At 38.7% G+C, this 20,053-nt stretch overlaps 2 protein-coding genes across 2 annotated transcripts in view; both read right to left on the reverse strand.

Moving 5' to 3' along the window:
- Positions 1 to 5,447: 5,447 nt before the first annotated feature.
- LOC146132258 (uncharacterized) lies at positions 5,448 to 11,480 on the reverse strand. Its single transcript, XM_083397242.1, has 3 exons — positions 11,413 to 11,480; positions 11,076 to 11,268; positions 5,448 to 8,971 (listed from the first exon to the last, which is right to left on the reverse strand). Exons 1-3 carry the CDS (start codon positions 11,429 to 11,431, stop codon positions 5,632 to 5,634), a joined length of 3,552 nt encoding a protein of 1,183 aa, XP_083253368.1. The 5' UTR covers positions 11,432 to 11,480; the 3' UTR covers positions 5,448 to 5,631.
- A 1,141-nt stretch (positions 11,481 to 12,621) lies between these two features.
- The window catches only part of LOC146132259 (uncharacterized), a 43,454-nt gene continuing 36,022 nt past the window's right edge, over positions 12,622 to 20,053 (reverse strand). The window contains exons 50-56 of the mRNA XM_083397243.1: positions 18,582 to 18,689; positions 16,646 to 18,258; positions 15,930 to 16,139; positions 15,430 to 15,558; positions 15,064 to 15,115; positions 14,273 to 14,437; positions 12,622 to 13,178 (exon numbers count right to left, since the gene is read on the reverse strand). Of these exons, the coding sequence (XP_083253369.1) occupies positions 13,009 to 13,178; positions 14,273 to 14,437; positions 15,064 to 15,115; positions 15,430 to 15,558; positions 15,930 to 16,139; positions 16,646 to 18,258; positions 18,582 to 18,689 (2,447 nt within the window). The 3' untranslated portion in view covers positions 12,622 to 13,008. The remainder of the gene's footprint in view (positions 13,179 to 14,272; positions 14,438 to 15,063; positions 15,116 to 15,429; positions 15,559 to 15,929; positions 16,140 to 16,645; positions 18,259 to 18,581; positions 18,690 to 20,053) is intronic.

A 20,053-nucleotide genomic window follows, 5' to 3' on the forward strand; every position in this document is an offset into this window, starting at 1 on the left:
ACAGTCATGAAAGTACTGAAACAATTCTTCAACTCCGACTCCAGAAAGAGCTGAACACTAAAAGTATTTAACAGCCATGATTTCCTCTGCCATCTTTTGTCCTTCGGTTGAACTGAGAATAACAAAAAGGGCGCTTATGACAAGGTTTGTAGAGTTTTTGTGCGAAATCTTTTCTCCTTGAATTTATTCAAACTCGATTTGGCCGAGAACAACACGTACTTTGGGCCAGTTGTGTTGTGTTGTCATGTTTTGCATCTCTGTTTTTTAGTATCTTTTTCTATTTGCGAAGTATACGAGTTATTATAAGCTGTTAGACGTGTACAATATAAGTTGTTAAATGTATTGCTCAGTTCTACCAGTCGTGTACTATTTCGACTGTTATGGCTAGGTCGACTATTTTTTGACATATAAATTAGCATTTTGACGAATTTTGACCAAAAATGTTTGTTTTGCAATATTTTGATTTATTATTGCCCTCTGTCAATATTGGTGGGGCAACATATGCTTAGACCTTAGAAATAGACGATCTTGATACACTTGTTTTTTTATTTAGTCGTACGATTTGGGTGTTTATCCAATACTTTTTTCTGCGTGGTTTTTAACAATATGACTTTTAAATTAAAACACGTTATCGCCCTAATTTCTCCCAAAGTAACTTTGTAATCAAGTCAAAACGATGTTTTGCCTTTGTGTAAGGCAAGAAAATATCCATCGAAAGCGATATATATTAGGTTTATGTGCAACAAATTAGTTTCCGGGGTGCAGGAGTATATATTAAACGTTACTATGTAGTAACTCGTCCATCAACGTATCAAGGAAGAAAATTCTTCCTGAACGACACTGATTTTGCAACTTTATAGTTATATTGTGGCAGCCTTAAGAAACATGTTGAAAGAAAGTACAACTCAGATCAGTTTGGACCCAAATAGGCGTTTAAGGGTTAAGCACCTTATTTCACTAAAATATATATTAAAGACTGACTCCATAATGCAGTTCTTTCTAAATTGAAAGTTACAACACTGAAGTTATTTGGGATTTGTTGGACCAAATATCATTTTGGGAATGAGGCGCTAGTTTTCATGAATTGTGTCAAGAGAGGCGTGCTTACAAATGTTAAACAACCCGGCCTTACAATGTCCCGATTAACATTTTTTCAACGTAATTTAGTTAACGTCATTGTTAAGTCTTTTGCACTTAATAATATCGCTATTTCACAATAAAACAGTCGCATTTTTAGCACTTAGCGCGACCCCTTGCACACTTTTCTTTACTTTCGACTTGAGTGGCATGTTTGCTTTTCCAACGTAGCAGATGGGTTCTTAGCCTACTCGTTTTATATCGTGAATTTTACTAATTTATTAATTATTGTTAATTTCATTTAAATAAATATCCAAAATATATCGTCAAATTGTAGCACCGACGGCAGGTTAGCACCGAATTATTTTGTTTTTTTGTTGGTAAAAGCGAAAACTGCTCAACCTGAGTATTATTACGGCTCAGGATGTTATTAGTCTAAGTTTTTCGATTAACTACAGTACCTACAGTACTTTCGTTTTAAAATTAGTTCCGGGTTCTTGCGTTTTTCGCGATCACACATAATTATAATGATTCGCGAAAACAACCAAGCATTTTTCATGTGTAGGCCTATTGGTTGAAGTGCCTGTAAGCGTATAGGAAATATAATGATTAACCAATTTAAGGGTAATCAAACGTTTTAGGTCGCATTTTACAATTTAGTAAAACATGGATAGTCGCACAAAGTGAATGAACGTGGGGGAAACTTTTGGTAGCCTACGCCAGACTGAGTAGTATTTCGGGAAATGCATCGAGGTCTGCGAAGTCGGTTAAAAATAGCCCGAGTCCGACCCTAGCAAATAAAAAAATCCATTTCCGACTTCCTCCAAAGTGCGATTTCGTCGAGTCCCGAGTCCGGCTGCGACTCTGCAACCTATATTTATTTCAGCCATTTGCGTAACTAAATTAAGGTGGATTTTCAACAATTCCCTCGTATGATTGTAATTCATCCACTCGCAATACATGGTTAAAAATATCCACTTTGGCCAGAGGTGGGCAACGTGCGGCCCTTTTTAGTTTTTTGTGCGGCCCTTCACCTTCTTTCAGCTATTTTTCCCTAAAAAAGGCTATAGGTGTGCACCATGTTGGGACTTTTGCTCAATCAGTTTTCTTTTTGAAACGCGATGTAACCCATAGGCTACACCGCTACTCTAATGCAGTTCAACTTAAATGGAAAGCCTCTATGACAAAACAATCTTCTTTAATAAAGTTTTACTGGTGTAACGTTGTTATGATAAAGAATTGTTTTGCAACAATTACACTTGTCTAGTATGGTCAAGGTGTAACAGACTTTTGCCACGCATATTGACTGAGATGTTATGTTTAACAGCTGGTTTTGAATTAAGGCTGTTAATTAAATTGTACTAAGCTGATCCGTACGAGAAAGGCGTCATTGAACTGTAGGAAAAGTTATTTCCGAATTCACAAGTATACAGCACTGACAAAACTGCCGTAGTGGCAGCCTACTAGCTCATTAGTTTTGAGTTTCGAGTCCGAACTCAGAAAACAAACCGACTATACATAGAATCCCAAATCCGACTACGCAGCCCTGATTACAACACAGTGAGTTTGTAAAAACATGGTCACAAACAGGGGCGGATAAAGGTGACAACTCGGCCATGCCCCCAAATATGTTTTCGCCAGCTTTTGCTATGTAAATACTATTTTGTTAACTTATATCCGCTAATGCTTTTTATAGATTTTAAGTAAATCGGATTCGGCCCGCCAATGTAATTCATCCGGCCCTCAACCTCTTTGACAAATTAGACACGAGTCCATTTCAAATACTTTTTGACTAAGCGCTTTCTCGATTGGACTGTATTTCAGCTGCATATTTGCCAACAAGTTTGCATTAAAACATTATAGCCTATGTTACATAGGTTATATCAACTTCAGTAAGCGGCCCGCGAAGTTTTTGTTTACCCTTGTACTTGTACCTGTGCTAAAGCTACCTCAACTAAGTTTAGGGTTGTCATATTTCAGGTCAGCAAAATATTTGTAAAATCTGTGTCTAAATAAAACGATAAAATGTGCTTAAAAGCCTAGAATTATAAATATGTTTGCAAAAAATGACACAAATATTTGTTTACAGTCCAAGAATTTTGTTTAAAATTGTATACTCTATTATCTATTAGATTTGTTTTTACGATGGTATTGATTTTGTAACACAACATTCAATCTTAGACTTGCCACACCTTTATCTCGTTTGTCCACTTGTCATTTACTGTACGTCACACAAGATGGTGTTTTATTAGTAAGCCATTCGGTTTTTGTTCTTGAAAAATAGTTTCAAGCAAAGTTTGACGTTTTTAAAGCGTTTATGTCGTTTTTTTATATCGAAGCTGGTGTATGTTCTTAATGCGTCACGTTTATTTCTGAAATCTATTTTAAAAAGTTTGGCCTCAAGATATTTTCGTGCGGTTCGCGCAATCACACTGTACGTAATTGCTTGTTTGCCTCTGCTTCGCACGAGGACAGCAGGTTCCTTGAGAATGAGATACGTTATGGCATGTAATGATGTTCAATTCCATGGGTACGCAATATTGGGTCCGTGCTACTTTTGGTTAGTTTAATATAGTTAGCTTATGGAGATTGGTCCTGAGCAAGATTTCTGCAAACAAAATGTTGAAGCAATATAAAGACAGGCCACATATTAATTAAATCCGAATTTAATTAATATGCTCATGTGTAATGTTTTGTTTACTTTAAGCTCAAAAGTGGTTCAATGAAGAGAGTAGTTGAGTCGCAAAAGCTTTACTTTGATACTTAAGCTTAGTATTTGGGTCGCAGCCAAAAAATATTAACAAACCCTGCGTAATGGCGTCATATTCGCTCTATACTTTGCCCTTCCCCAACAAACAGTTAACATGTGTTTCAAATAGTTGGGTAAAACATTATTTTAAAGTGAATATCAAATTAGTGTAGTAATAAATTTTAAAATTTGCAGTAGAAATAGTTATTAGGACGAAACCAAATAAAAACATTTGGCAAATAGAATTAATAAATTTTCACTGAATAAAACATACATAACTGTTTAAATGGTTTTAGTTTATTATGGGATTTCTGAAATAACCCGAGCTCACTAAACAGTATGTGACTCCAAAAACCGCTAACGCTTGGCTGCAAATGAATAATATCTGTTGAGAGGCAACAACTGGAAAAACAATAAAGGCTATAGTCTACGCCGTAGGACTACGCTAGCGACTTACACGGCTGAAAAGTAATTTGACCCTAAATTCGAATGTATGCGGCTCACAAGCTGCTTTTCATGGCGTTTATTGCTAAGTAACAAAGCATACAATTGAATTTGGATGAATAACAAGACACAACATATAACGGGGCAACATGACAACACACAAAGTATAGTTGGGGATGAAAAGCATTACACAAATCAGAGTTGGGCTAAAAACTCATACAATGTCTACGGCTAAAAAAATATATTTTGCCAAATAATAACACCAAAAGCATATAGTTGGGTTAAATAACAACACACGTAATATTTTTATACATTTTTCCAACACAAAAAGCAATGCACACCAACTATCAGGAACTGCCAAAGACGATAGTTTAAGAAATACACAGCATGCACGATTACAATATTAGATAATTGATGTTAAGTTTAAAGATTAGGAGAATTGCGAATAAATGGATGTTTAAAGGAGATGCGAAAAACGTAAAAATATACCAAAATAATTGGTGTTGTTTATATTAGAAGAATGCTTACAGGTCCTCACAAGAAAAATGGTTAATAAGAATGTAACACAAAAAATTGTACACATCTGTATATACTTGTAATGATCTTTCACAATAAATTGAATGTTTAACAAACTTCAATGAGATACCTGTTGCTGTATTCTCGATCACTAACATATAATATTAAACAAGGACGTCACAAATTTGGTACAAGCATTATCATATGAAAACATTATGGCGAGTAGACGCCGCTATAACAGCACAAGCGGTAAATATTAATTAGTGTCTAAAAAACGAATATTTAATGTAATACAACCGGCCGCAACAACTAAAAACTGAGCATAAAATTCACAAAAAAGAGAAAGCATCACGCGTCTACATTTTTTTCGGAAAGGGATTGAACAAACATCGATCTAGGAAACAGCCTGGATGTAAGGCCTATGTTTCAAGGAGGCGTTTTGCTAATTGAGAGTCACTTTTCATTTTGTATATCCATAAACTAGCCAAATTGCTGTAGGTTTTCTTGTTAGCAAAGTATCGAGAAATTTACATTACGTAATCATAATGCGAAAAAGTTGTTTAGAAACAAAAAATACTTTTTTTACCCAACGGATAAAGCCTACTCACTGTGACTCAGACTGACACAGGATAACTATATAATATAGTTTATTTACAAAAATGTAATATTGTAAATTATGCAGATGAATAATAACATTTACAGGGTGTTTTGTGGTCTAATCAAAGTAAATCATTGCATAAGATACAATAATGGCATCATTCGTCTCCAGAAAAAAATGAAAAAGCGAACAGCATGATTGGAGGAAAAGCAGCCGCGGCTCGGACTGTTGGTTGCGAAGGTCTGATCTAGCTAATAACATACGCACAATACTGACATTTGAAGGAGATGTTTTGCTGATTAAGAGTCAGCCTTTCGCTTTTTCGATTGCACGAAGGACATTCGACTTTCTCGATCAACCGGACGCAGTGAGCCTCTGCTGCGTTAAAGGTGTGAAAAGCTACGTGGAACTCAACACGGCACCCCGATTTGCCTTGCATCTGATACCTTTTCGGAGTGAAATAAAGGTATATCTTTTGTTGAAATTTCAGATCCAATAATATTAATCCAAAGAGTGGATGGTTTGCCTTTTTAACGGTGCCTGTGCAAACTTGAAGTTGTTGCACAGCGTGAGTATTTGCCCAAGTTTTTTGCGTTTCATTCCACTCTCCTAATTGTTGTCTTTGAATAAATTTTTTAATGGTGTTTGATTTTTCATTGGTAAGAAATTCCAAACGTCTTCCTTTAACAAATGTTTTCGAGCGCATCGTTTGGCGTAACGTTTCAATTAGTTCAATATCATCGTTGTTTGGTTTATCAGAAGATATTACAATTGCAAATTTGATCGCGTACAAGTAAAGATCGGCATAACCACGCTCGTTACGACTTCTCCAATCTGTCACAAATCGAAAGACCACCTCTTGTAAGTTGTAACATTTTTCTGACAAAGCTGGATGACGAATATACTGGAGCCAGTTGTACATATCAAGATTGACAGAGACATCAATATGGTGGGAATAAATGGTGGACAACAAATTTTCGTACATAGTGACAACATCCCTTCGACTCTGATTTTTATCAATGCAACCAACTGTTTCGTTTCCTTCTATTGCCCTTTTGGTATTTCGTAATTGATTGCGAACAAGGGGGATATATCGATGAATATTTTCAATTTCAAACAACTGAACCCTGTCATCTTTAAAATAGAAATTGTAAGACATGAGTGCATCTTGATATTTTGATTTGGCAAGTTCCTGTTTCCTTGATTTTAGCTTGCATTCTTCCAAAAGATCACCACATATGAAGTTCGAATTTCTGATAAACTCAGCAAGTCTGGGATAGGTTTCATTTAGTTTTTCGACATTAGAGCAGCCACCATGTCGCTTATCCACATACTCAGCAAAACGAAGTCGAAGCTTTATTTCGCCCATATAACCAAAAGAAAAATTGTCAATTGCCATTTGTCTGGATTTGTGAAAATGGGAAATCGAATGTTCGGCTTGGTCAAGGGCACTTTCTACATTTTCGTTACCTCCGTTTAGAAGTTGACTAGCATGTCTAAAACAACAATTTGCAAACATGTTGTGAAATCGACAGGATTTTTGCAAAGTTGGATTGTGCTTTTCAAGGTCAAGTGCCTTTAATAGGTAAGTTTCTGCGCGTTGAAAGTCGCCAAACGCAGTGCACACTCTTCCGGCATGTCCATTGTAATCTGAATTATCGGGAAATGCGTCGACCAGAGCTACCATTACTTTTATTTTATTATCATTTTCTGGAATATCATTTATAAGTGGAGCAAAGTTTACTTTCGCCTTATCGTCTGGTGTAGATTCACGCCGGATTAGCAGTGAATAAATGGAATGTCCAATTCCCGACCAAGGTTGATTTCGACCACAAATCTGTTTAAGAATTTTAATCAGATCGATCACATGGGTGTGAAGAGAGTGGCGAACGGATGGCAACAATTGAGCATAAATCGGTTTAGCCACCGTTCGATCATATTCGCTAGAGGGAGAAAGTGCCAACTGCAATATTTCTCTAGCCACCAGTGGATACGATATTGTCCATTCATGTTCGTTTTCGATAAAAAATTGATAGGCTCTGTAAGGAAGGTCGGTCATTTTTACGAATTTCATCGAATTAGGGTGAAGGAAAGCCCTGAACGCATTCCTGCTGATTCCTGTCTGTCCGTAATAATCCAGAAGTGAAAGGTAGACCAAAATACGTTGCCACTTTGATAGTTCAGCTTTTTTACAAAAAAATCCCGTAACGTAGCTCCTAATGCCGGTGTACTCCTCATTAAACGCGCACAAACCAAATTCGAACATTTGTGGGGCATCATATTTTTGATCAGCGCGAAGTTGAAGCTCTGCCATTTTACAAGAACCGTTTGAAACAAAATTGTTCAAAATTGTTATCAGACGTGAAGCTTCGTCCGAAGATGTCGATTCACTAAGGCTTAGTGAATCAGATTTTAAATCACTTCTGTTTTCGATTAGGTCCGACTTTCGTTCAACAAGTAGCACCACGAGTTCGATGTGTTGTTTCGCTTGATCGACGATGTTCTTCTTATCGACGCCGTCAAGTAAGATGAGCAACGGCAACCTGGTCTTTTCATACAGAATTTTTAGATTTTTTACAAGATCAGCCGTGGTAGGATAGGGTGGTTTAACCTCAATACATGGAATAACTTGTCGCAAAGACCACAGTATTTGTCGTGCGAGAGTGCTACCCCCACTTCCTGGAGTATGAATCAGCCTTAATATTTTTGGCTTCCATTCTTGATTAATCTGTTGTTTTATCTTTTTACACGCTTCATTTTCAATATCTCTTTTTATAGCAACATTACCCTTTGCAATGTGATCCCATATTGCTACACCACCTTTGTGAAATGACTCTTCTTTGGTTTTGCGTAACCTCTCATCGCTAACTTCTTCTGTTATGTTTATTTCCGTTGACAAAATATCCATATAAGAAGGAAATTCTTTAGTTTTGATTTTGATTTTCTTTAATTCATCGTTAGAGGTCTTTCCAGGGACGGTCACGACTCCATACAATCCTGTATTTAACATGGTTGGTCCAACCTTTTCAAAACAGAGACTAACTTCAGAAGGTGAAATTTGCACACACGTAGAATCTAGTTTATACTTGCTCACTGTTGTAAACAAGTGTGAGCCAGATTTAGGCGTTTCGGGAACGCAAAAAATCAGTTTAACGGGAAAAGTCTTTATATTCCCAATTGTGAATTGTTTTCGAATTAACTGTAATAATCGATCAAGAATGTAGCAAGAAATGGAATCTGTTTTGTACCAGAGCAAAACAAAGCATGCCGTTTTGTCTGGACAACAATACTGAGCTGCTTTGGTCACAACTGTTTCCAAAGCGGTATCGTATTTATCTTCCCAATGCGAGTAATCTGTAACGTCCTTATCGGTTATCGCAAGCCAATTGGTTTTGTCAGCTTCTAAATCATCAACGTAGTCATCCACATTTCTTCGCGACACCTCTTTTTGCCTGAAATCTAATGAGCCAAACAGACACTCATCCTCATCTTGACAGTCCAAGTCGAACACCTGTATCCACGGAATTGCTGATATTCCGCCTAACTTGTTGTTTGGTACGCTAGTTGTGACTAGAAAGTATGCTTGACTGCCATCGACTTTGTCAAACATTTTTAAAATCGAAAACATCGAATCTTTATTGGTAGATGCAGATGAAGGCAGTTTATCTTTTATCCAAGTTTCGTTTTGTCGTTGTGTGGTAGCTATTTTCCCAGTTGTGAATCTTCCTTGGGATTAACGATGCTGCTGATTAGAAGATTAGCACAGAAAGCTCTTCTTTCTCTTTGGGTGTTTAAGCTTTCTATATCTGAAATACCTGTATGCAACAAGTTGGATATTAATAAAACATATTTTTCCGAATTTTCAATACCGGTGACCCTGATTTAGTTTACGTAGAAATAAAAGTATAGTAAACAAGACCAAAAACTGAAAAGTACAAAGACAAGATGTATCTAGATGGTAGGTTAATTGGTTGCATTTCAGTTTAGTTTAAATTACTTTATTTTTTCAACTGAATGAATTTATGCAGATAAAAACGGAAATGTTTTGTTTGGGGGCAATACATTTGTTACATCTGATTTGCCAACAATTACCGATTTATATGTGAATTAACTTTCTGCGCGATACGGCCTTTCCTTTTTTCCTGCCTGTCGTGGTGCAAGTTTTAATGCTGTTTTTGTGTAAAAGAACGAGTATTTTAGGTGAGTTGCGTTGTTTATTGTATGGTTTTGCCAGCCCTGATAATCTGACAATGTGCAAAATGTAATCTTTGCCAAATTTACTACGATGACACATTGGTCAGTTCGCCCAGCATTAACGGCCTTTTGTATAAAACGTCTTGTAGTAATAATAACACTGCTTTTGTTTTGCACTAACTTGCTTTGTAAATTATTAAAGCGTAGTATATATCACGCCTTCTTACCTACACTTATGCGTGTGACATCATAATGATGCATTGGTAATTAAATTGCTTAAATTACGCGAATTTCTCCTGATTCTCCCGGTTCCCCAAATAGTTAGAACGTTATTATCATGCCAAATACATTTCCCGGAAACATGTAAAGCGACCTACATTTTTTGTTTTTAAAATATGTATAATAAAGAGGCAGGTCTACGTAGTCGGAGTCTGAACTCTAGCACGACAACATCAGACCAACCGAGTCCAAAGTCCAACGTGAAAATGCTTACCAAATTTGTAACCGATAAGGTACAAACTATAAATCGTAGGAGTAAAATACCATATAGTTAAAATAATATTCTAACTACTATTGTGGGTGTATTAGATTTATTACACGCATATGAGTAGATTGCTGTACATCCGCCCTATTTAAGTTACGTAAATGGGTGAAATACAGGCTGTCGACACAGGACTCAGGAGTCAAAGAAATTGGGGAATTGGCCAGGATCGGATTTGAGAGTGGGACTACAGTTTATTTTTTCAGGCGGAGTTGGATTGTTTTCAACCTACTCCGCAGCCCTGCTGGTCAGTAACAACTAACAAGAACAATAAATTGCTTAAAAATTCTGCACGACACTCATGACCGCATTACAGAGAAAACCTAAAAGAGTTGTTGGGCAGTACGCAGCCGAACCAAATAAATAAGGAGCGTTACAATAATTTACAGTGGCGTTAACAACACTTCTGTATTTCTATAAATAGAAAATATTTTATAACTGACCTATTTCTTTTAACGCTTCGGCAAACTGCGCAATTCTTTCTGCGGTTTCTTCAGCTGAGCATCCTGCTTTTATGTGAAACCCGCCTCGAAATTCTGAACTGGATGGTTTACTTTTGTCGCTTTCGTAAATGAGAAGATACAAATCTTTCAGCAACAACTTGGATTGATACAATGGCTCACAGAATTTATGAAACTGTTTGCATGTATTGTCCGTGAGCACCAAAATACTGAAAGGTAAAAATTGACATGTTCGATAGCACAGGTTAAGTTTTCTTAGCTTACACAGAAAAATTACAAAGAAATTAATCGATTAAAAAATTATATAATACACGTTATAACTTCGGAAAGGATTACTAAAATCAGTCGGCCAAATCAGGATTTTCGTGCAAGTAAGTCCAGGCTAGAAAAACTCATTTAAAGGGGATCAACAGTTCGTTTTCAGCAACTGAAACATTAATTTTTTTCTTTCGGTAATCCTTTCGTAGGCTTTATTTGCAGAAATAAAACGCTTACCTAGTTAATAATGCATGGTGAACGCCCGACATCAAGTTAGAAATGATTTCTCTTCCGGCGATTTCGAACTGTACAACACTGTAGCCCATAAGTTTTAAATTGCGCTCGATAGCACAGACATAGTCCAAATCATCAGGATGTCCAATCAAAGCAATATCCCCATCCGAGATGCCAGACGATGACACAGTTGAAGCTGTGTAGTAAGCTTGTGTATTATTTACATTATCCAGTGAAGATGTGCGTGTTGGTAAAAAAAATTTAAAGGAGCACATAATCAAATTAAATACCAATATATTGTTAAAGTAAAAGGATTAAAAGTATAAAATCACCGAGATACCTGTAGAAGCAGCTTCCATTTTCCACTATAAGCTTTCAATAACCATTTACTCACAATATTATGTTTTCTGTAATAATAGATGAAAATATTGTCACTTACTTCGCCGAGCTATGATAATTAAAGATAAACTATGTTAAATTAAATTATATCCTATAAATAACTACGCAACCTAACTGTAGAAGCTCTTTATTCGTAGTATACCTATTTGCTTAACTCGCTAGCCTTTATAACTGAAAAACAAAACACACAGTGCTTTGAGTGAAAAAGTCTCTTAAAATCAAATAAAAAATTGGTTGCACTAAATTTCTAGTCTTTAATGAGCTAGACCACCACAGCAAAAGGTTAATTTTTCTATATAGCTTTGATCTTATAAATGCAAAGAGCAATAATGCGTCACATTTTTTCTCTGGGCCCTGGGAGCAGCTGTAGGCTTCTTAACCAAAAAAGAAATTACTTTTGTTGCAAAGTTATCCAACGAAATTGCTGTGTTAAACTCGCTTTTGGCCCTCTGGTATAATTATTTTGTTCTGGATAATAATATCCTAAAAATATCCAGGTGGACCAAGTTTCATGGTTTCTCGAATCTTGTGCGCTCGCCACCCGCCCACTACATTAGTAACTTCAAAGAGACATCGGAAATCGTGACTAGACATACAACTAATTTTCGACAGTTTTGCGCGAGCATTCTTTAATCGGACAAACCTTTGGCGGTAAAATCACGCACAAGTTGTTACTGGCCACTGTTTTATTTGATTTTGTTTCAGCAAAACCTATGCTCCTGCGCTTGTTTTTGTAAAGGCTTAACTGGCAGTTTTTGGTACAGCCTGTACTAACAGCTCAAAGTTTATATTAATTAACTAGTGAAGGAAAGTAAACTCCGACGTACGGGAAATAACCTACGAGAATTTCCCCATGGTGGTGTTTTGAGCAGACTTAGAAATATTCACTGGGGTTTGCAACAACGGTAGCATTCTATATCAGGAAACCAAATCTTTTATACTTTGCGCTGTTGTTTAAATGTTGCCAAAAAAATCTAAACCTAATCTATGTTTTGCTGCTGCTAGAGCTTATCTAACTAAATCTACGCAACACAGAACAACAGTCGATTCATTTGCCTACACATACACATATACCGACACACAACGCTATATCTGATACTGGCTATTGTTCATATACTTTAAAAATATTTCGCAATTCTGTAGATTACACTTCAATAGCAGAGTTGTGTATTACGCGAAGCATATGCAAACATACGACAGGTAAGTTATATATCCAGACTATATGTTAACATTACAACAGGTAAGTTATATATCCAGACTGTATGCTAAACATTTTGGCGACATTTGGATTCTAAATTATTCGCAATGGTTATACAACGATTCGGAACTTTGGTGGAAACTTTTACACAAATATTGCACTTTCGCTCTGACGTCGCTTCTGGTAAAACAAGACCGGTAACGCAATTTACAAGCATTCGTGACAAGGGCGACGAGTTTATGGTACATGTGCAAAGCGGACAGACGATTACAGATGGGCAAAACTAAAACTAAAAACGGTTCGGCGTGGTCGGTAGAAGAGAGCTGCTTTCGTTTCTGATCATTTAGCAGGCACGACCACCTTCTCTGCCGCTGCCTCTTCACAGGTGGTGTCCTTGCAGGTGCAAGACAAGATGGTTAACTGACTGTGCTTTCTTGGCGTGGCGTCGTCGCAAACCATGTCGTAGTTCCTTGACGCGGTGAAGGCCGGTTTGCAGCACTTGCACTTCCCTAGGGACGAACAGCGACAAAATTAGGAAGATGTAGAAAGCTGTGCTTTTCTTCGGGACGGCGCATCGAGGAACTAGGGCTTTCTAGGGTATTTTCACCGCGGTTTTGTCTTTTTACAGCCTTAAAGAGCAACAGGGCCCTCAGGCTAACTGTTACGTGTTTATCAACACTTAAACACCCAAATTAATTAATTGCCATAAGCCAAATCTTAGAGTTCATTAAGTTATCTTACGAATTTTTAAATAGGGCTTTAGATTACGCGTTTCAGCTTTCGTTTGCCAAATATGTTCTTCAGTTACATAATATCATATTTGATGATGCAAAGTTTTCCGTATTGTTGTGTGTAAAATTCCTAAGTTTTTCTGCTTTAGTTCGCCTCGTTTCAAACTTGACACTAACCTTTTAGCGATTTTGTAATATTTTACCACTTGGACTAGCGAACCCTTAAGTTATAGCCTTAGTTTACCAACAACGCTACCAGGGTCTCTACAGGTTTTAAACAAACAAACAAACAAATAGAACAAAATAAACGTTTAGATAGGCCGTTTTCAAACTGGGGTCCGCAGACCAAATGGAGTCTTAGAGGGTCCGCAAAGGAGAATAAGTCTCTAAGTTTTTCAACATTAGGCTTTGGCGAATCTTTTCAAACATTAGTCCATGTTTTAAACATGATCTGTCATCATTATCCTCTTTAGTTATGCTTTATTATTCGATCATGTGGAGTGTTTTATGATGTCTCTTGTGACATCATAAAGCATCTATTATGCTGTACTACCTGCTGTCAGCGAATCGTTCGCCTTAGTCAGAAAGTTGTTACATTGGAAAGAATCGTTACTGCACTAGTCTACAACAAGAAACATGGGTCAACTGACCCTTGAACTTTTTTAGGGCGGCGAAATATCAACGTAATTGCAAAGGGTCCGCCAGGCAAATTTTTGGAAAAGTTTAGGAACCGCTGGTTTAGATAATCCTCGTATCTACCCTCATTCGATCACTCCTGTTTCGCGCCAGCTTAGTCCGAAGTTTGAATAATGACAATGAATTGACTGCGTTTGTTATCCCCAAACCACTGTGGCCAAAGAAGAGATTATTACCTGCTATGAGACCCGACGTAGGGTTGATGTGCTGTGTGGTAGGGCACGATCCCGAGCAGTAGTTGATGTCGTAGGCCTTGTTTGTCCAGCAGCGGTGACCTTCCACGGTTGCATTGAGAATCACGTTCCGAGTGCCGACTGCGCACGGGTAGGGCGATTCTTCACCTTTAAAAGGGAAAGTAAAGTTTTAGTATTGCTTTTATGCAGATGTTTCGTCCTTCATATAAACATCGTACAAACGCCGTGTACCCCGAACTGGCCAAATTTTTCTTTTAGTGTTTCTTGTCTTTTTTAATCAAATCGTTTCAGCCCAAAGGTGTCCTGCTTTCTATCGCACCCTCAAAATGAAAGTGTGGGCTTAAACGATATAAAGACGCTTTACGCAAATCGATAACATAGTTGCAATGTAGCTTTTGTATTGAAAGTAACGCCTCTCTAGCCTTACACTTTTTCAAAAAAAACGAGCTGTGTGGTGTACAAAAGGTTACTTTGTTGACGATTTAGATGTAATTTTGTGACGCCTTTTATGACAAGAAAAATGGTAACGTCATTCGCAAAACAAAAATCTTAGATGCGTTAATCAGTTCAACTGTGTTGTACGGCCATAGAAGAGAAGCCAAAATTTAGTTTGATTCAGGTCCTCTTAAGCGCTATGCCAGCCCTACAGCTTTCCGTCATTAACTGATTCCAAATCAACTTGTTTTAAGGCAGCTGTTTACGCTGATCGTATAAATTTGTCACTACCACCATCTGTAAATAACCCGCACAAGAAAGTAAACTCGTATACTTACAGTACTTGCAGCAGCCAGAAGTAGAAAGGTTGGCAAGAATCCGTCCACCCCTCTGTGCAACATATAACAGTTCGGTTTAGTTTAAACAGAAATAAATCAATAAAATGTTTTTTTAGGTAGATCAGACAGGCGGTCCATGACTAATCCCTAAATTTCTTTTCAAATAGTCGTATTGGACATTTAATAAAAAAAAAAACGATGCAGACATTTACCCCGATTTTTGTTATTTACATTGTCCCCACAGTGGAGATTAGAATAACTGCAATTTTTCGAAGAATAAGAATACTAGTTCTCGACAAAATATACCCGTTCAGATGGGACTCTTGCACAAGATGCATACAACAATGTAGCTTGCTTCAGACTTACCTCAACGCAAGTTTGGTTTATCGGCTCGCACTCGTACTTATTGTAGGAGACGATTTGCGGACATTTGGTGGTTGTGTTGCGTACGCAACTCGATGCATAACATGAGTCGTTTCGGATAGAGCTTCCAATCTAAAAATAGCGGAACATAAAGTAATAATCCTTTGTAACTGCTATCGTCTTGAATCGCAAGCCAAAATTGGCAGTTTTAATGACAGTCAAAGTCACCATAAATGATTAAAAACTTGGTCGTATTTGAGTTTATAAATAAAACAGCTTTCGTTATGCATTGCAAAAAGAACTTATAAAATAATCGTCGCTAATAAAATTGCGTTGGTGTTTGATGATAGTAAGTACACTGCGAATTGCAGTCAGGTAAACAATTAATAATGCTTCAATTTCGTCTACAATTCTTAATCGATTCTCTGAAAAACATCCAAAATCGACGTATCCCCTGGAGAATGAGGTTAAATCCGCCATGTGAAAAACAGACAGCAACTTACCGGGAAAGCGATCTCGTTTTGCACGCACTTGTCGCACACGCATTCGAACTCAGGGCAGCATTCACTAAGGGCGTTGGTACGTACGCGCCTCAAACCGATCGCACAGGTTACATTCCACTGGGCGCAGACCGACTGCAGCATGGCGTTGTTCATGCATTGGCACCTGTACTTGGGACAGCATGGACCAGTCTTGCTATTGCGCTGTTCCAGCTGAAATCAAAGACAATTGTATGGTTTGGGTTTAGTTCACTAGAGGCGGCGAACATACAAGGAAGTTATTTGGTAAGTTTAACTGCAGTATATTGGCTGATGTGTTCGCCCTTAAGCCGAGTGACAAAACCCGCAATTGACATAAGCCAAATTTAAACGTATCAATATAAGGACCCATTGCTTAAAAAAACTTGATACTTAGGGTGTTAGAAAAACAAAATCCAAGCAACTGAAGTAGTATGTTGTGTTTGCTTCCAGGCCGCGTGATAAAACACGGTATTGACATAAGCCAAATTTAAACATATCAATACGTGCATGTGGTAAAAAAAACTTGCGCCCGATGCCTTGTGCTTAATACTGTTAAGTTAAGAAAAAAATACAAAATAAGCATTTTTTTGGTTGAGAAAAAAAAATACAAAATAAGCAAAATGCGTCAAATTGTCGAAATGCGTCAATTGCAGGCACGAAAGGATTAGACCGTATACATACTTGAATAGGCCGCGTACCTGAATCCTTTCCTCGCCCAATGGGCACGTGAAGTCGTCCCACTGATCGCAGCTCGTTTTCAGGATGCTCTCGTCATCACACACGCACTTGCGCAGCGGACAGCAATCTGATGTGTTGGCCATGAAGCCGTCCATTTCCTTGTGCGTGTAGTTGCCACAGGTGGCCACTTCGTCGGGTGGGCAGAGTGCTGAAAGTCGCGCGGCGTTCTTGCACTGGCAGCGGTAGCCCGAGCAGCAGGGGTCGGTGTCAGGCACCTCCTCATAAGGGACGGCCCGCAAATACACGCTGGAACACAGCTCGTGCTCGTACTCCGTAATCGACTTGCACCGCAGCGTCGGGTCGGTCAGGTTCTTGATGACGTGGCACGACTCCATGTCACCGAGCGTGGTTCGTTCTTCACTGCACATTCGCGTCACGTTGCAGCCGCCACCGATATCCTCCTTCCAGGTGTCGTGCAGCGCGACCATGTAGCCGCTCGTCAACTCGCAAACGTCGCACCTGCACACGTGCAGCGGGCAACAGTCTCGCGTGCCTGGCATCGTCGCGTCGGTCTGTACCATTGTCGTGTTACCAGTGCAGTTAGGCTTGGGACACTTACCCGTGTCGCCGCACACGATCTTGTACTTGGGGCAGCATTTTTGCAGCGGGTTTTCGCTGGTATTTAGCGCGACATACTTCTCGTATATCGCCGGCAACCTGTCGGGCTTCTCCATGTGGTTGATAGGGCACGGTTTGCAGGTGCAACTGTAGGTAGGACAACACAAGCCGTCGGTAAAGTTGAGCTGTTTATGCTCACTGTAGTCGCACGACAGATCCGAACCGGGACACTGCGCGTCAAGCTCGCTCCCTTTGAGACACGGACAGTGCAGTTTCTGGCAGCACTCGCCGGTCGTCACGTAGGTCATGTTTTCCCTTCCTGCCTCTTTGCACTGCACCAGCGTCACGTTGGATTTCTCGCACACGTCCAGCAGCATTGTTGCGTTGTTACACACGCACTGAAACTCGTCGCAGCATTGATTTGTGACTGTAAGCGCCTCGGCGTGCTGGTAGCCTGCCTGACAGTAGTTCGACTCGAAGTCGGACAGCTTCGTACAGTGTTCGATCTGTTTGTAGTTGGTATCGATGACGTAGCAAGATATCTCATCACTCTCGTCGACCCTGCGGCTGCTGCAAACTTTCGTGACAGAGCAGTGCTGCGAGTCGGTGACGTTGTAGGTTTGCCCGCGCTCCAGGCGCGTTCCATTTGCGGTAAAGCACGAGTCGCAGCTGCAGGTGTTGTTGGCACAGCAGTCGCCTTGCGCAGCCAGGTTCCTCAGAACGTAGCCCGGGTCGCAACTGGTTACGTTTGCCGGTTTGCAGGTTTTGCAAATGCATTTATACGATGGGCAGCAGGGGTTTGAGGCGTTTTGGCCGGCACTTTGGTCGACGGTCACCATCATGTCGGGCTTGTTACACACGTCCAGGGTCTCGTTGTAGGCCGGACAGAGGTTCGGCAGCTTGGCCATGTCGGCTCCGCAGGTGCAATTATAGTAAGGACAGCTGGTTCCGTCTGAAATCAACTTGGCCACTTCTCCTGGATGCTTGCAAGTCGGCAGCTTCTTGTCCGGGCAAACTGCGGAAGCAAATCTTATACTTTAGCTATGCAGCTGATTTTATTCCATAGCGTGTTGCTCAAACGCATGGAAAAGTTTGTTTGACAAAACAATAGTGTTTCGCAATTTTAGGACGTAGCGTAATACATTTTAAATATGACACCAGATCGAAACGACGGAACTGTGCCACATGATTTGACACAACAATCTTCTAAAATACATAATATTTTTAACAAATTCCCATTCTTGGGCAAAAAAATTGGTAAATCATCCAAATGACAGCTGTTTGGGGGCTAAAAATACTAAAAACGTGATAAGATTGTATTAATAAATACATAATTACCACAAGCATGTTTGGGACAGCATTCCGTTGTAGAATTTACTTCAACGATTTGGTCGGGGTTGCAATTCTTGTCTTTGTATTGCTCGGCCGTTTCGCAAGTCTGGTTTACTGTAAAGGACAAACTTAAGTTTAATGAATTTAGTAGAATTTTGCTGGAACCTGCATTTCGGATTGCTTTTAGAAGACGACAGTACGCCTAAAAGCTCTTTCCGAACAGTCATGATCAGTCCTGCACATCTCAAAATGGTAAAAGGGGCCCATCTTGACGTTGATGCAACCGTTGTATTGTATACTTTTTTGGTTGAAAGAAGAAATAAAAAAGTGTGATTTGAACAGGTCCGTTAAATTGTTTCGATGATTAGTTAATATTTAAGAGACATAGAGATAAGTCGGCAATGGTTTCACCATAGAGTGTCATTATACGGTACGGGCCTATAGGCTGAAATATTCTAGCTAATTGGGCTAAAAGCTACTGTAATGGCAGAAAATTTGTTGTTTCGTGGTTGAAATGAGCAAAAATTTACGTGGTTGAAATAAGCTAAAAAAAAGTTTGGTGTGGAGCCCTGACCTCTTAACAATGTTGTTGTTAAAAGCAACTTAGTTTACAGAAAAACTCCCACAATATCAATTATTAGAAATATTGTTGTTAAAACCAACTCAGTTTACAGAAAAGCTCCCACAATGTTAATTATTAGAAATGTTGTTTTAAAAACAACTCAGTTTACAGCCCACAATATTAATTATTAGAAATGTCGTTTTAAAAACAACTCAGTTTACAGAAAAACTCCAGTACATCAGTTTAACTGACTGAAATAACACCAGACACTATTATATTTTCTTTAACCTGGTCGCGTAGTTTGTTGCTCTTGGTTCTATGATTATTTTCCTATGACTTTTAATTTCTACCACCTGGTTTAAGCGTTTACATTATTTTGTATTCGTTTTTCAAAGTCTGATGATGCCGTGATGGGCGAAATATATTTCTCTTTTATAAACTAGAACCTATAGCGACAGATTTTGACTGAGACAAGAAAGTCTATACTGTTTTGCAGACACTATTAGGACAATTCTTACGAATGAATTGTTACAGAAATACTAGCCAAAAAAACAAAATACTAGCGAAAAAGCTTTTTTATAACAAATCGTGCCGATGCCATTATCAAACGAGCTTCATCGTGCTCACGAGCGACAAGTTAGGGATCCCTGCTCTATGTGAAGATATTTCGCCATGTTAAAAAACAAAATATCGTAGAGGTCACTTTTGATAGGAACGACCAATGTCTTGTTTTTGATAGCATGCAATACATAAACAGTTATTTGAAAATTGCATTAACAAACGGAAATATATTATCACGTTCCGGAATGCTGTAAGAAGTTGGTCTGGTCATGCGGTAAAGGTCTGACTGGTCAGCAATTGGCACACTACTTTCTTACGGGATGATAGGCAACGAATAAATGTGTTCTAGAAATTT

Source organism: Ascidiella aspersa, chromosome 9 (genome assembly GCF_963924565.1).
Source record: "Ascidiella aspersa chromosome 9, kaAscAspe10.2, whole genome shotgun sequence".
NCBI classification, from domain to species: Eukaryota; Metazoa; Chordata; class Ascidiacea; order Phlebobranchia; family Ascidiidae; genus Ascidiella; species Ascidiella aspersa.